The 17,591-nt window shown below is 40.5% G+C and overlaps 1 protein-coding gene across 6 annotated transcripts in view; it reads right to left on the bottom strand.

Annotated features, from left to right (window-relative positions):
- Window positions 1-17,591, bottom strand: part of nfic (nuclear factor I/C) — a 71,312-nt gene that overhangs the window by 11,580 nt on the left and 42,141 nt on the right. For 3 of the 6 annotated variants that reach the window (XM_084067597.1, XM_084067594.1, XM_084067596.1), the window contains exons 5-13: window positions 12,287-12,361; window positions 11,388-11,462; window positions 9,183-9,327; window positions 8,328-8,449; window positions 8,118-8,210; window positions 6,157-6,270; window positions 4,925-5,082; window positions 4,270-4,438; window positions 3,454-3,542 (exon numbers count right to left, since the gene is read on the bottom strand). In XM_084067597.1, coding sequence (XP_083923723.1) covers window positions 3,454-3,542; window positions 4,270-4,438; window positions 4,925-5,082; window positions 6,157-6,270; window positions 8,118-8,210; window positions 8,328-8,449; window positions 9,183-9,327; window positions 11,388-11,462; window positions 12,287-12,361 — 1,040 coding nt within the window. The remainder of the gene's footprint in view (window positions 1-3,453; window positions 3,543-4,269; window positions 4,439-4,924; window positions 5,083-6,156; window positions 6,271-8,117; window positions 8,211-8,327; window positions 8,450-9,182; window positions 9,328-11,387; window positions 11,463-12,286; window positions 12,362-17,591) is intronic. The other 3 variants (XM_084067598.1, XM_084067599.1, XM_084067595.1) reach the window with 2 other exon arrangements.

Here is a 17,591-nt window from a genome sequence, read left to right as displayed (position 1 = left end):
TTCCACTGAGTGTACAAATGGAACCAAGATGGACACTTACAGGTACATTTGGTTCCATTTTTACACGCTCAGAGTTAAATTATCCCTCTGGATTCACAGTGTAATAAAGGTACATAGTCGCTGTTGATTTTCCTTTGTACATTCACTTGACACCTCTTTATTTATAAAGCCCTGGTTGGAAAATACCACCTTATATCTCTTCCATGCTATGTCAGAAACCTAGTCACATTCTAACTCGCTCCAGCCATTGGCTAGTCCTGGTTCCTTTTGCCAGTTCGGAACTGGGAAAGACTGCTTTCAGCATTGGTACCCTAGCATATATTGGCCATTTTAGGAATTGATATAATAACTGAACTGTGCATTACCTGTATGCAACTGTTTTAACTGATTGCTGTCAACATGCAACTGTTTTAACAGTTCGTTGACAACATTATTGTTTTTCTTGTTGTTCTTATGTCATTTATATGTGTGTGTAATCTCGGCATCATTGTAAATGAGGGTCTCCCTCAATGATCTCTCTGAGAATCTTAAATAAAGGTTGAATGAACACCCCAGGACATTCATAGTCTCTGAGATTAATAGACACCAAAATACCTGTAATTACACACATCCTGAGTTAACCGTTAAAAAACCCTCTTAATGGTTATTATAACTCTATTCATAATACAGTCTGTAAAATTTGGAAAATATTTTTTGTTTAACTTCGTGGACTCAAGAAGCAGCATAATGTTAAACAAATGGAAAGTGATCAGATTTCACTGACTAGTTTGAGTAACACATAAGGATGTATTAGCAGGTAATAAGTAATCATTTACATTTAAAAAAGAACCCGCCTATTGGTTCTTACTCGACTTCTGCCACGATGTCGCAACTCTGTGTCGCGTTAACAGGGATCTAAACAGACCACAGTGTATCAGTACACTGTCGATCCTAGACATGGCACACTAGCTCTTCCCCCCGTTCTATAGGGTCTGATCAGGCAATTAGATGAACTATTCTGACAAGCTTAGTCTAACACACCTTACTGTCGCTCCTAACTACCAAGAACTTATTTCACCTTGCATTCAGTTCAAACACACGCTACACAGACACATGCGCGCGCACACACACACACACACACACACGCACGTGAGCGCGCGCAACACACACACACACACACACACACACACACACACACACACACACACACACACACACACACACACACACACACACACACACACACACACACACACGAGCGCGCTCGCACTCACACACACACCCACCCACACATACACACACACACACACACACATATACACACACACCCACACACACACACATACACACACACACACACACATTCATACTCCTGGCTCAGCAGTATTCGCCGGGCTGTTTTATGGAGCAGAAGCACTGCAATGCAGCAGCCAGCAGCCAGCAGCCACTCTGCAGTCTGATACCGGGCCTGGGTCGAACCACCTATTGAAGCTATTGTTATTAGCTAACCAATTAATCACCTGCTATAAGTAACCAACCAAACCCGAGCTCCAGTAGGAGGCATGATGTCTGGCACTACATATTACAACAACTAACTATCATGGAGAGCAGCAATAAAATCTCTGGATTCGCTGGATCGGTGCGTCTGCCTAAACAGTCAATACTCTAGTTCACACTACAGAGGCTATTTGGCACCAGTTGTGCACAAGACCCTGGCTAAATTTAGACGGCGATATAGTGAGCATTTTACTGAATCGAGGTTTTCACATCACTAAACTTAACCCGTGTAGACCGGGAAAGAATCTGTGCCGTTTTTAGATTTCTTTGGCTATAATTATTTTTTTCCAGGTATACATAAGATCACAAGCTTGTAGATCTGCTATTTTTTGGGGGGCTTGTATTTTGTATGTATTTGATAGATTGATAGATTAAAGGGATAGTTCACCCCCAAAATGACTTTTTTTCTATCGATTTCCCCATGGAGACTTGAATTCATGGATATTTTTTTTGTTTTTGTCGCATTCCTAAGCCAATAATTTGATGACCAGCGGACCGGTAGGCAGCGGTTCCGGTAGGAGACACAAAGGAGACTCTTTGTGTCTCCTACCGGATCCGCTGCCGGTCATCAAATTATTGGCTTAGGAATGTGACAAGAACTAAAAAAATATCCATTTTGGGGGTGAACTATCCCTTTAACTACAGTAAACTACTATTAAATGAATCATTACTCATACAATTATTTATACTGTAAGTATGCAAAACATATTAATACATTAAAAGCAAAAAGGGAACTAAGTTTAATAAGTTGCTGTGGTCCACCGACAGTTATTTTTGAAAGTTCTGTTATGGCTTGTGATGCGGCAGTGACCGTATTTACATTGTTAATTGCTTCATGATGGGCTTTATGATAATGCTTTACTAGCTAAGACATTCCCTGGGTTTGAGCAACCCAATTTAGTTAATCCATAGGTTGAAACTAATTACAGTTTTAATGACTATGAACTGTCTACGGTCTTTATACACATCGGCTACTTGTAAAGGATTTACAACTAGCTGGTGCAACCCCAGCAGTTATTGAAGACACCCGTTTCTAATAGTCCAGGGTTTGGTACAGTCTGATAACTTCCAGTTAACGTTTTCAATGCTACAAGGATGCTTTAGGCAAATTGGACATCCTTAGTGTGCCATACTATAAGAAACAGGACTGACACATCAGAAGATATTCTGCTCGAGGACAACACATTTTGAGAACACAGTGTCCACTGAACACCAGCGGTGGAAAAAGTACTCAAATGTTTCACTTCGTAAAAGTATCAATACTGCAATGTAGAAATACTCTGTTACAAGTAAAAGTCCGGAATTTAAAATTTCCTTGAGTAAAGTAAGTGCAAAAGTATTGGTATCAAAATGCACTTAAAGTACCAAAAGTAGAAAGTACTCATTGTGCATAATGTCCCATTTCACAAGTTTTCAAATGTATAAAAATCTTTTGAAAATAGCAGATCTACAAGCTCACAATGCGTTGCATCGTGACACATTGTGAGCTTATAGATCGGCTATTTTCAAATGGCCAAAATGTTGCCTGCAGTGGTTACTGTATGTTTTGTGATAATAATCCAAATCTACAAAGTAACTAGTAACTAAAGTTTTCAAATAATTATAGTGGAGTAAAAGTACAATATTTGTCTCTGAGATGTAGTGGAGTAGAAGTAAAAGTATTGAAAATTGGAAATACTTCAGTAAAGTAAAGTACCTCAAAATTGTACTTAAGTACAGTACTTGAGTAAATGTACTAGTTACTTTACACCACTGCTGACTAACTTCCAGTTAACGTTTTCAATGCTACAAGGATGCTTTAGGCAAATTGGACATCCTTCGTGTGCCATACTATAAGAAACAGGACTGACACATCAGAAGATATTCTGCTCAACGCATAGTCTTTGAACACAGTGTTTCCACTGAACGTTCTCTAACCTGGGCTTGGTAAAGTCCTCCAGGGTCACGGGGTGCGACTCCAACAAAGGAGGATCGGTTGGCTGGAGGCGTCCCAGGGGCCGAGTATGCTTGAGGATGGAGAAGATAGAGGTGGGGAGGCAGAGACAAAAGGCGAAGATAACCATTAAACCCATAATGCTATGCTTACTATGCTATGTTATTAGGTAATCGTTCTGTCCGGCAGAAACCAGCTAACTCCATTTCGACGCTTTTGCATTTTTTTCCATAAACCAGGGCCATTGAACACCCTTTACGTCTGTGTGTTGATAAAAAAAAATATTGAACCAATGAAAAGCATTAAAAAGCGCTTCTGACAAAACCAGCTAACTCCATTGGATCCTCAAACTTTCTGCTAAACCAGAGTGTGGAGTTAGCTGGTTTTGCTGACTCCAGGCTCCACCCCCTTTTGACCTCCAACCTCATTGTGAGCTTGGAGGTCCATTCAGCTGTTCTTATCAATGATGAACAAAACCTCCTAACTCCACTTTTTTTCCATTTCCTGAAAAATGAACATTTTGGAGTTAGCTGGTTTCTGCCGGACAGCAGAGTAATGTTACCTAATTGGGACTAGAAGTCAGATCAACATTCGCGTCATTTGTACAACCAAATATTAAATATCTCTATATTCTGATAGCAATCATTGCTATGGACTAGCATGATTATCGCAATATAGAACTTTAACTTAAAAATATAAATAAAACATCACTTACAACTCATTTATCTATAATCAATCATTTTAACTACAATTTGAGAACATACAATGTCATGCAACATGCAACTGAATATGTGTCTTACTGGGTGATGTGGGAGAGTGTGCCCCTCCGTCAGAGGAGGTGGTACTGGTCTTGGAGTCCACAGGCAGAGTTAGCCTGGGGAGGGAGGAAGGAGGTGCAGGGCCGGGTGGGGCCAGCATCTGAGAGGAGATGTAGTGACTGGGGACTTTAACCTGTCCACTGCCATTCAGCTGATGACGGAAAGACACACACGCACACACAAACACACACACACACACGCACACGCGCACACGCACACGCACGCACGCACGCACGCACGCACGCACGCACGCACGCACGCACGCACGCACGCACGCACGCACGCACACACACACACACACACACACACACACACACACACACAAGCACACACACACACACACACACACACACACACACACACACACACACACACACACACACACACACACACACAGATGAGATATGGATGACCCAATCATTAAATCAATTAGTTAATCACCTTTATTTATAATGTACAATAAAATGGAATGCAGTGTACTTTCCATAAAAAGTATTAATCAATTAAAAGAAAAGGTGTAAAAATCTAATGTAATTTTTAATGGAACAAGAGAAAGGCACTAAGAAAGGGAAACCTCTGCATTTTAAACCTGATTGATTCTATTCACAAGACGTTCTGTTTTGTTGGTTGTACTTACAGAGCTGGGGGTTTGATTGGCAGGGTCACAGGCCAATGAGACCAGGTCTTTGAGGGGGTCCTGGGTGAGGTGAGGAGGATAGCGGATCGCTCCGTGAGGGAAGTAGGAGGAAGAGGGGAAATGCAGAGATGATGAGGGATGAGGACTCCGAGACAGACCTGGAGAGAGACAGAGATCAAATAAAACAAAATGTATTTTAAAAAATAGATGTCAGCTAAGAGGTGCTACTTCTGGTGTTTACTTAAAAACACATCCGTTTTTTTATACTGTGTGGCAAAGGCTGATTATTAATTAGGTTTTTTCTTTAGAGTAGACAATATTTTTTTACTCCTTTTCTCCCCAATTTTGTCATTATGCTAATTCATTAATTCCTCCCACTGCTTGCCACTGCTGTTGTAATCCTACTGGCTCACCTGCCAGTCAGGAGCCCCAGCGGGGAGGACCTAGAGCGGTTGTCCTATTCTTCCCGCTCAACATTCCTCAATTGGTGCCGACCCCCAGCCCGTAGGAGTACATTCAGTGACAGATATCACCGCCTCCTCACCTGGCGTCCCTCCCCTGAACACGGGCCAATTATGTTCGTATAGACCCTTAGCCAAACTGAAAGCACTGTGGTGGATTCGAACCCCTACAGACTCCTTGATGGTGGTCTGGTACTTTACCCCAGCACCACCCAAGTGCTCTAATGCTGATTAGTTTAACTTTGTATTACACAAGAGAAACCAGAATGAGTATCGCTTTAAAATGCAATTATGTTATCTGCATGTTCTCATTAGCAAGTATGTACAAATCACTACATTACATACTGTACACCAGTGGTTCTCAAAGTGGGGTCCGGGGACCCCCAGGGGTCCTTGGGGGGGTACCAGGGGGTCCCCAGCAAAGCTAGTTAATATGGCATCACAATCATTTTAACCACTTTAACCATATATTTTATACTTTGGCTATTAAAAAATAGCAGATATACAAGTAGATCTGCTATTTTTGAAAAATCCTGGCACAAAAATATTTTTTGAGACAAGGGGTCCGCAGCCAAAAAAAACATCATTTTGGGGGTCCTTGACATGAAAAGGTTTGAGAACCACTGGTGTACACAATGCCAGGTTCAAATTTCAGAGACATTTTGACCTGTCAACTTCTGCCCATGGAAGATGAACATACTGTATTCTGGTCAGGATGTCCTGGTGTTCATTTCTAGTATTACAGTACTGCACATGTGTTTAAATACGAACCACTGTGTACAGCTATGACAGGCCGATGGTGTTGGGTGAAGGAGCCCAGTCTGGGTGAGTCCTCCTGCGGAGAGGGACTGTCCAGCTCTGCCTTCTTGACTGGAGGAGACAGACCTGGAAGCAGACAAACAGAGACAAAACAATGTACTGCAAATCATAGTTACTGTGCCTATACATACTAGAAGTTGATCTAAAACAATTGACTAACACTTGACTTTGGTCCTCATTGATATGCCACACACTGCGTTACCACCAAAGTCAAATATGAAAAATGTGCATTAATTTACATTGATCGTAGAGGTTAATGTAAATTGTCCACATTTTGACCCACATTGATCTAAGCATGAAACATATTATTCTACTGATGCTCTAGTACTGGGTTTCTCAAACTAAAAGCTCCAGTAGTTGGCACAATCCCAGCATGCATTGCCTTGATCAAAACAACGGCATGCTGGCAGGAATCATGGAGTGTCGCTGATCTTTTCAGTCTTTTCAGCGCCAATCTTTTACACTACAGTAATAACATATTATTAATCGACGAGGGTTTTGTTGTCTCCGCCAGGGTGGACCGCTGAAGGCTGGAGACTATGTTTTTGATCTTGACCGTCCGTCCATCCGTCCGTGTGTCCGGTGTGTGTGTGTGTGTGTGTGTGTGTGTGTGTGTGTGTGTGTGTGTGTGTGTGTGTGTGTCAGTCTGTCCGTCTGTTTGTGAGCAGCTAATCTCCCGGTTAGACGGATCGGCATGAAACTTTGTACGCACACTCCCAGTTGGCCAAGAAATGATGCGATTCATATACAATAAGAGGCTGTAACAGGCCACTTCACGCTTTGGCCTATAACTCTTGAAACGTAGAGTCATACAGTCAAAAAGGTTGTTTCCTTGGATTCTGTGGATCATGACACAACTCTCCATCCAGGCCACGCCATTTTGCGTTTTGTTCAAAACACACATTTTGCTACCACTCATACAGATTGTATCCAAAGCTCACACAAATCGGTACACATTATTTCTGTAGTCATGTGATCAAGGTGTATCAGTCAGATTTTTCATATTCCATTCCGATTGACTATGACTGACTTCAAAAATCTGTGGGCCCTGGTTAGGCAACCCAGCCTGGCGGAGACCGGTGCTCCGAGGAGCATATTTTTTCTAGTTTTGAAGTCTAATTTGTATTTAAGCTGCCTTGATGCTGGTGGGAAGAAAACAGAGTAAAGTGTGAATTTAAAGCAATATTTTGGCTAAAATGCCTTTGATGTCAAGCTATGTTACAGTAGTGGTGAGTCTTGAATCATTTAATCTAAAAAAGAAAAAGAAAAAGCCAAGGAGGCTGAGGTAGCGCTACAGAACTCTAGAGAAGAGTAATGGGTCAGAGCTAGTTTTACAGCAGAAGAACACTTAGCTAGCAGCTCTGGAATAATTTCTTTTCAAACGGCTCTAGCAGAAATTCCAGTGCTGTGCTTGTCTTTTGAAGTGTGCCGTGAAATCATAAGGTTGAAATGGATACTGGCGGCTGGCGCCAAGCGTTTGAATTCATTTTGCATGATTTCCTGCCAGAATGGTGGTGTAAATAGATGCAACGTGTATCTCGTCACGTGAGCGTCTGGAGCCCTATGGGACCGGGGCCTAAAAATGGGTTTGCGGGCCAATTTCTGGAGGAGCTGCACATGAAGAAATTACTTTTAACGAGTCTCCCCAGGTGTAGATCCCCATGTGTGTTAATGACCACAGTGAAAGGGGTCGGAGGCTAAACAAACATTACGAAAACACTAAGGACTTTGGCATTTAGAGTTTAAATAAAACAGATGGGTTACTGAAGTCATATGGTACTTTCCACACAGCCACAGAACATTCCTCAGAATGCTCAGAAAAACGAACCAGACATATCTGATCATAGATCACAGTAAAGATCATAGTTTTGAGTAATCCCACAGAAGCTGACAAACTTGGAACGTTTAGTTACAAAGCCAGTTCATTTGTTCCTGAGTTTTGCACTGGGTCTGGGTAGATGGGAAGCACCCTCTGACGTCAGCCCTCTCTACGCCATGGCACTCTTCTGGGAGACACAAAAGTCACATCAAACCAACCAAACACCTGACTGTTGTGGACAATCACCTCAAGGCCAAAGAATCAAGTGAAAGACGCGTCAAAGTTGAAAGAATAAGAGACTTGCCTCCTTCCATGTCATCGGTCCAGTTCCTGGAGCTGCTGGCAGGGGAGGAGGGGGAGGGATAATACTCTCCACCTGGGCTGTCTGCCTCCTCCTCCATAGAGCCCGACTTATGGCGTTTACTCCTGGAGACACGAGGGAGAGAGACAAGGGAGATGGATGGACAGCTGTGTTGATTTTGACAGCAAATTTTTGATTTAGTTTTAGTCATAGTCTTTTGAATAAGATTCTGTTTAGTTTTAGTCATATTTTAGTCACGTGAAATGTTTTACTTTTGGTCGACTAAATTTACAGTTGATTTAGTCGACTAAAATAGTTTTTTGGCAGGCCGTGATGGCATCGAAATGATTTTCATTTGCTGCATGCCGAAAATAGCCGATCTACAAGCTCACAACGTGGCGCGCTGGGACGCGTTGTGAGCTTGTAGATCTGCTATTTTTGGACGTTTAAAAAACGTCTTTGGCAGGCAACAGCTAAATTCTCAAAGACTTTATAAACATTTTTGGCAGTTAATGTGTTAAAAATGGAGTTTGAAGTTATAATGGGTTTGTATAGGAAGGGGGCGTGTCTGATAAAATGAATACCAAATATCTAAATACTGAATCAAGCAACTTAAAAACAGTCTGGGGGGCTAACAAAAGCCTGAGTAGACGATAAAATGACCCAAAGTTTTTTTGAAAGTATAAATATCCCTTTAAGTAAAAAAGAGTAATTTTTCCACCACTGGAAATAAATCACTTGTTGATTATCTAGACATGCAAAATAGTACTTTTGTTTTAGCATGAGTGTGTGAGTGAGTCATTATAGCATGAATTTGCGTGCGTGCGTGCGTGAGTGCGTGTGTGAGTGTGTGCGTACCCGCTGGATGATGTGCTAGCCAGAGACCGTCTCAGACTAACTGGCTGATTGACCGACTGGTTGACTGATTGGTTGAGGTCATAGGCCAGATGACCCTGCAGCTCTCCCAGAGAGAAGCTAGGACCTGCCCCTGTTACTACTGGAGCTGGAGAGACAAGCAAATGCACGCACACACACACACACACACACACACACACACACACACACGTTTGTATCATACTTGTGAAGACATACAGTAAACATTTTAAGAATGGGACAGCATCGAAAATAGCTGAAAATTGTCAGGAAATTGCCAATCTACAAGCTCACAACGTGTTACTGTGTGGCGCATTATGAACTTCAGGAGCAGCTATTTTCTGGTGCATGACACTGCCGCGCAACTACACACACACACGCACACGCACGCACACACACACACACACACACACACACACACACACACACACACACACACACACACACACACACACACACACACACACACACACACACACACACACACACACACACACACACACACACACACACACACACACGCTCTCTAACAGGCACACACACACACACACACACACACACACACACACACACACACACACACACACACACACACACACACACACACAAACACACACATACTGATGAGTATGCAACTTTTTCAAAGAACTGGGACCTACAGATGTCATCAGCAGAACTAGAGACAGATAAACACACATTCACATGAGCACTATGTAATAGCATATGGTAAGCATATGGGTTGTGTCCGGGTAGCTCAGTTGGTAGAGTGCTCGCCTTTTAATCGCACGTTTCTGGGTTTAATAGTGGGCACCGCCAACTCAGTGGATGAGTAGCGCGTCTTGGGTGGTAAAGATGTGCAGTAAGTACTGGTGTTTAGGGCAGCAACAATCGATTTATTTCTAAAGGATAATTCTATTGAGTACTTTTTCAAATATTCGACTAATCGAGAAGCAAACGTTTTGATGTTTAAACACATATTTTATATTTATCAACAATTCGATTGACCTCTTAGGCATTGTTTTATACTTTGTCGCACAACAGTGTCATGCAAAAGTATTGAAAATAGCAGGTTTAAAAGCTCTGCTATTTTCACTACTTTTGATGGCCAAGAAATATGCCCTGAAAAGGGACTGATTATTAATTGATCATTTTATTAAATTATTGATTCACTGGAACTAATTGTTTATCTCAACTTCTGTACCTAGTTTATGGTAATGTAGTAATTATACCTCCCCTTTCTTTCTCTTTTTTCAGTCACCGAGCTGTAATTATAATATGCATGTCTTTTCTTCATCGTTTATCTTTGTAATGTATATGTGTATACAGATACGCATACAGTATATTTCTATAAATCTATCTTTATTTAATTGTTTTATTCATGTCAATTGTGAAGACCATTTGTTGTGTTTGTTGCTAAGCTGTTTGTGTCTGTGTAAAAAACTTTAAACTCAATAAATATATAATACAAAAAAAAGATGTATTATCTATTATTTTTATAATCAATTAAATTGCTTAGCTCGATTCATTGTTGCACCCCTGATGGTGTTCCAGACTCCACCTCAGCCCTTAGCGCTCCCCGTGCCCCTTCCTAACACCTTCTGTTCCATTGATGCTAGTGACTGACCTAGATATGATGACCATGCAGTCAGTCCTTGGTTATTTGTTCTCACGTTTTTACTTACTTAGGCTTGTTCTTTCTTGACCACAATGTTAAAATGTAATTTAGATAGCATGTTATTTAAACAGATGTACAGATTACTATTTTGAGTTTATTGTTTTAGACTGATGCTAGGTTCCTGGCTTACGTACCTGCGATCCTTGTTTACTGAAGCACTGCACTGTCTCTCTGTGTATGATGTATGTGATTACCTTGCTTATTGTAAGTCGCTCTGGATAAGAGCGTCTGCTACATTTTTAATTGTAAATTAATAAAAAAAATGCTCCACCAGAGCAATCCATGTCACTTCCACCTACTTACTTAATAATAACTACAGTAAGTAATAAATACCGCTGTGTTCATTAAAAATGTACCCTTAATTAACACGGTACAGGATAAGGACAGAAATGAATAGTACTTCTACTCGGGCCAACGTGCCCACAGTGAAGCTGCGTTGTGATTATGATGTAGGAAATAATAGCGGCTGTAAAGTTAAGGGTTATGCAGCCAGGATTAATGATTGAGGTACTTACTTCTAGAGACCTGGACCAGTTCGGTGACATTGAAAACTCCTGACGTCACAAAACTGTCCTGGAACTCTGGACCATCTAGAAAGACACAACAGTATAGTTTACACAAGTGCCATGTGTGTGTGTGTGTGTGTGTGTGTGTGTGTGTGTGTGTGTGTGTGTGTGTGTGTGTGTGTGTGTGTGTGTGTGTGTGTGTGTGTGTGTGTGTGTGTGTGTGTGTGTGTGTGTGTGTGTGTGTGTGTGTGTGCGTGCGCGCGTGCGTGCGTGCGTGCGTCATAGAAATTACAATAGAGTCCACAAACACAAACACTGTTGTTAACTCTCACTGTTTATAACAGATCAACATTTCGATCCACAAAGTGTCTTCGTCATCTTAATTATCCTGATGAAGATCCTTGATCTGCAATAAACAGTGGGAGCCAACAACAGTGTGCGAACGGACTCTATTTTTATTTTTATGCTATTCTGTTTGTCCTGCACCTGTTCCCTAGAGTGGATGTCGCATGCTCTACGTTCCTTATTACCATCTAGGGCAGGCCGATAAAGACTAAATCAAATCAAATATTCTTGACCAAATGCCTTGATATTGATATTGTGATGATAACATCTTATTGAGAGACGATTGTTATTTATTTTTAAATTGTTCAAAAATGTTCAATAGCGAAAAGATGTACAAGCTCAAAACACTGTCACATAATGACACAATGTGAGCTTGTAGATTACAATTTTCATAATTGTTTATTTCATTTTATTTTATTTAAAGTATAAAATAGGGTTTAAGTGATTAAACCCAGGAAAAGGCTACACGACACGTAAGCCGTATCATGTATTACAATATCCAAAATCTCACAACCCACGTCATCTAATCCTAACCCAACAAATATAATATCAATATATCTCACCCATGGTGGCGGTCCTGCTGTCATCCTGATCAGAGCCCACTCCTGTTCGACTGGGACTGCTGCTCTGCTCTGCTTCTGAAGGGAAAGAGGTGCAAACAGAGAGCAATGGGGGAAATTAATGAGCTTGTAGCTACAAGGAGATGAGGCTCAGTCACCACCAACAAATACACAGTGAAATCCATCGTTTTAATTCATTTAAATTTTAAGCTAATTTAACTCTGAGAGTATACATAATGTAACCCAATTTTTCCAACAGTTTAATCACTTATTTTTCATCATTACATACTGTAACGGTAATGTGCTACTCCCCAACCATGCCCTCCATAATCTCTTATGATTGTTACTGTTGCTATGTCATTTCTGTTGTTTCTGAGGAAAGAATATATTTTTTTGGAGCAAATTGTTTTTTTTCCTTCTTTTTTGGAATTGTGTTTTTTGGCAGGAGCATCGAGTGCAGAGGAGTTAACTGCTGGCAGACTATTCAACCTGCCCCCACCCCCCATTTTTCCTTATACAATCTCTCTGTCATTCTCTCTCTCTCTCCCTCTCTCTCTCTCTCTCTCTCTCTCTCTCTCTCTCTCTTGGCCACAGAACCTGGGTGCCAAGAACTAAAGCTGCTGTTGGCACAGAGGTACTGACTCAGAGAAAGAAACAGAGACAGCGACAAAAACAGAGTAGTGAGAGAGGAAAGAGAAAGAAAACACAGATGGAGACGGAGAAATGAGTGACAGACAAAAGGCAAAAAGAATCAGAGAATGAAGGTTTTTCAGCGTAGATACGACAGGAGAAAAGCAGAAACCAGAGAAATCTTGTAGCGATTAAACGCTTTTATTCTAACCCTCTAACTCTAACATCATGTGTATTTTTTTCACTGAACATTCGTATCGAACAAATAGAAAAGACAACCATGGCCCAATGATATCCAAATCATATAGAACTACTTTGTTTATTTAATCTTCGCAACATTCATAAAATGTTCCATTTTCAACACATCTCACTGCAATTTCAGACAGATAGATCTTCCCTTACTTCTCAACACAACACACGTATGTTGGAGACATATCACAGAGATATCTGCATACCACATGTTACTTTAATGCATTATGTTGATAATACACGCAGTCCAAAACTTCAGTTAATACCGTGTTGACCAAATCACTTCCGTTTTATCCAGAAACTTAAAATAGAAACACATGGAAACACATGCCTTGTTTTTTGGTATGAAAACCAGCATTTTTTATTTAACCATGACTCATGTATCATAACTACATGTCTGGCATTTGTAACAAACTAAACCGCTTGGAAATCGGTTGAACATTCACAGAGTTGTGATGATTTTAACTGTGGCTATACCTACGGTAGCTCATGCCTCAATAGAGGATAAAAACAGCATAGGCAACCAAACAATTACATGAACTAGGCTAGACTAAAGGGTAAAATTAAAACTAGGTATAAAAACAGGGTAAAGACAAAAAAAAAAGCCCAGGAAAAATTAAGAAAACACTTTGTGTATGGTCTTGGGTGCAGGTAGGGTACAGGCAACAGCCAGCTCTGTACTGTATGTAGTGGAGAGGGGCGAACGGTGGATGTACAACTTATAACGAGCGAGAGTCAATAAGCAAAAGTCTGTGTGAATAACAGATCTACATTTTAGGGCAGAATATGCATTTTACTCACTAGTCACTAAGTAAACTAAATTTAATATTCACCTTGCTGGCTTGCTCATTTAAAATATGTATTTTAGTACATATTTCAAAGTAATTATTTTTCAATGAAGATCTAGGACTAGGCTGTTGGGAGTGGTGGGGCGGCACCCTCTATTGGTCAGCCGCCAAGGGGTGTGTGTGTGTGTGTGTGTGTGTGTGTGTGTGTGTGTGTGTGTGTGTGTGTGTGTGCGTGCGTGCGTGCGTGCGTGCGTGCGTGCGTGCGTGCGTGCGTGCGTGCGTGCGTGCGTGCGTGCGTGCGTGCGTGTCCATTTAAGTATACCTACAGTATATGGATTTGGGATGATTTTGCACATTTTAACTTGTAACAGTGGAAGATAATGCACAACTCGCTTGTGTCAACCTGAAGCCTCAACATGCCTGAGGGGGAAATTGTAGCTTTGCACAATGCAGCAACTTTTCCTATTTAAAAACGTTGCATAAATTGTGTAAAATATATATAACCCCAACAACTCAGCCTTGCCAAATCAAACACACACAATAAACATTTGTCTCTCCACCTGTTCTACACTTTAATATTTAATAGATATCAATGTACTCATTGGATGTTTGGCATTTTACTCTTCTGTTATTATAGTCGGCAGCAATGTATCTTGGATTAGTTGTGTTACAATTAGAACACATCTTTTATCTTGACAAATAACAAAACGAAAGATTCGTAAAACAACGACACATCCCTTTTAAAAGCCTAGATTCAAGGTCAGTATACATATCCCCAGTGTAAATGTATCCATTTGTAACTCTAAGAGTGTACAAAGATAACCAAATGGACTCAAATGGTCCGTTTGTACACCTCCAGAGTTAAATTAACAGTCAGGATTTTACTGTGAAGTAAAAACTGAGAGTGTTCAAACTGACAATGTTCTATCCATTTATAGAACTGCAGAAAACTGTGGCTGGGGTCAAGTCCATCAATTCACAGAGTGGGCGTGCTAGCTTTCAAATGCTGGACACTGCTTGCAGCAAGACAGCAGCCATATTCGCCTGATTGGAGAATAACTGAAACCCGATGTGGTGGTCTTTGTGAGTTAATTGCGGTTCTTCGTTTACGTTCTGAATTGAGTAAATTGGACGTGAGGTGACCCCCGGTCTTCTGAGGAGAACAACAACAACAACAACAGCACGCACGAATAAGGATAATGTGTTTTTAATGCTCGCGTCTTGACAGTGTGTTGGTGAGCTAGCGCTGCTTCTGAAACCACAATATTAAAACCAGAGCGTTGACTCTGGGCTCTGGTTGGTAGGAGGGGTTTTATGCCCCAAATGACTGTTGGTACTGTTTACTCATTTCATATAGGGGCAGTGGTGGATGAATATATTTTACTTAAGTAAAAGTAGCAATACCACAATATAAAAATACTCTGTTGAAAGTAAAAGGCCTGTGTTCAAAATATTACTTGAGTAAAAGTACAAAAGTATTGGCATTCAAATATTAAAGTACCAAAAGTAAAAGTACAAAAATTTGAAAATAGCAGATCTACAAGCTCACGTCGCGACACGTTTTGAGCTTGTAGATCGGCTATTTTCAAATAGCCTATGTATAGAAGTGGTTAATGTATGTCTTATAATATAATAATTTATACCTGCAAAGTAACTAGTAACTAAAGTTTTCAAATAATTGTAGTGGAGTAAAAGTACAATATTTGCCTCTGAGATGTAGTGGAGTAGAAGTAAAAGTAGAAGAAAATTTGAAATACTCCAGTCTCCAGTAAAGTAAAAAAATACCTCAAAATTGTACTTAAGTACAGTACTTGAGTAAATATACTTTACATCACTGCATAGGGGGATGGAAGACATTTGCCGTGGAGGCACCCGACCCGCCTCCACCCACCCGCCCGAGCCCTCCCAGCATCATGGGTCATGGTGTGTACACTGTAAAAATCCTCAGCATCCATTTAACTCTGTATTTTACAGTGCAGCGTTGCACTGCCTTCTCCTCCTACTATATTACCATCAGTGTGTATTGCTGAGCTGGGATTCTACGGCTCCTAAAAACCACAATATGAAAACCAGATGTGAACATGGCGTTCTCTTCCAGTTGTTTTTGGACTGAGCTCACAGTCGTATTAAATATGTTTATACAAAAAGTTCTCAACCAGCCAATGAGAAAGAGGCGCATTCAACCCAGGCAGGATCGCCTGTAGCATCGAGAGCAACTCTTGAGTTGACCCTTTAACAACATCAGCAACTCTTTAAAGATCCTTTCTAGTATGCATTTATTAACCCATTGAGACCGGGAACGCATCTGTGTCATTTTTTTTATTTCTTTGGCTATTCAAAAATAGCAGATATACAAGCTCGTAGCGTGACACCGAGTGCCGTGCTACGAGCTTGTAGATCTACTATTTTTGAACAATCGTGAAAATTTGTGCAAATCTTTGAATATATATATATTTTTAAAGCAAACATTTGTGACTCAAATCTTTGTGCCTGAGGGTCCCTGGAACAAAATATTTTGAGAGGTGGGTCGGCAGCCAAATACATATCATTTAGGGCGTCCTTGACATGAAAAAGTTTGAGAACCACTGATATAGCAACATTTTTTCAAAAAACTTTTAGGATTTAGAAGACATTTTGAAGAATCGGCCTCAGGCCTTAATGGGTTAAATGAGTTGGGAAAAAATATATATACTGTGTATTAAAGCAAGCAATAACAAAAAGTTATTCGCTATCTATCTAGCATCCAGGAGATTTTTCCTTATCTTCTAAATTAATTAATTGAAGGCAATCATGCCCGCAACGTAAGCAAAAGATGCACTGGCAAATCACTGCAGTCTTATAAAGCCCTTATTAAGATGTTTTTTGTTTCACATTCTTGCTTACGCTAAACAGTAAAATCCCTAAATCTGTTACAGTATGCTAAAAATACACAGCACTGAATGAGAGCATGAAGTCGTTACTTTGTTCTTGAAAAGCAGACTTTTTGGAGATCAAAGGTTTAACTTGAGAGCATGGCATGTAAGCATGGCATCTTTAGTGTCTCTATCCAAAGGCTTTAGAAGGTGCCAATTAGTTTAAAATCTGATCAGTCTAATGTAGTCATCTCATTCTCTGCTTTAGTACCATGAAAAGGCTTCTTCATTATATTTCACCTATAGCACTATCAGGATTGTTGGCAGCACTAGTACAGAGTTGAGGAAATTACATTTCATAAAACCTAATTTGTCACATGTTCCTGACCTAAAAATGATCATCAATTGGTAATAGCGTAAAGGCAGGGGTCGGCAACTTTTTTGTCATGAAGTGCCATGCTTTTATGTTCTTGATAGTTTGTGTGCCATAATCAACATTATGTTTAATTTTGACACCACATATAAATATAATATTTCCATATTTCTCCTTCTTCTGAAATATTTTCTTTCAAATCAGGACATTGTAATGATCATTAGACAAATAACCCACCTATGTCCCAGACTCCCTCCCCAGTCAGAATGGGATTATGTGCAGGATGTAATTTACATACAGATGTGAGGGGAGTGGATTTAATTTAATTGACCACATTGTTTTTTGAATATTTTATTTTAAACAAAAAATCCTCTCTCTCACACTTATGCCACTGTGCCAGTTATTACCCTCCCCTG

Source organism: Gymnoscopelus microlampas (genome assembly GCF_963454915.1).
Source record: "Gymnoscopelus microlampas genome assembly, chromosome: 9".
NCBI lineage: Eukaryota > Metazoa > Chordata > Actinopteri > Myctophiformes > Myctophidae > Gymnoscopelus > Gymnoscopelus microlampas.
This window is presented reverse-complemented; position numbering and strand designations above follow the sequence as displayed.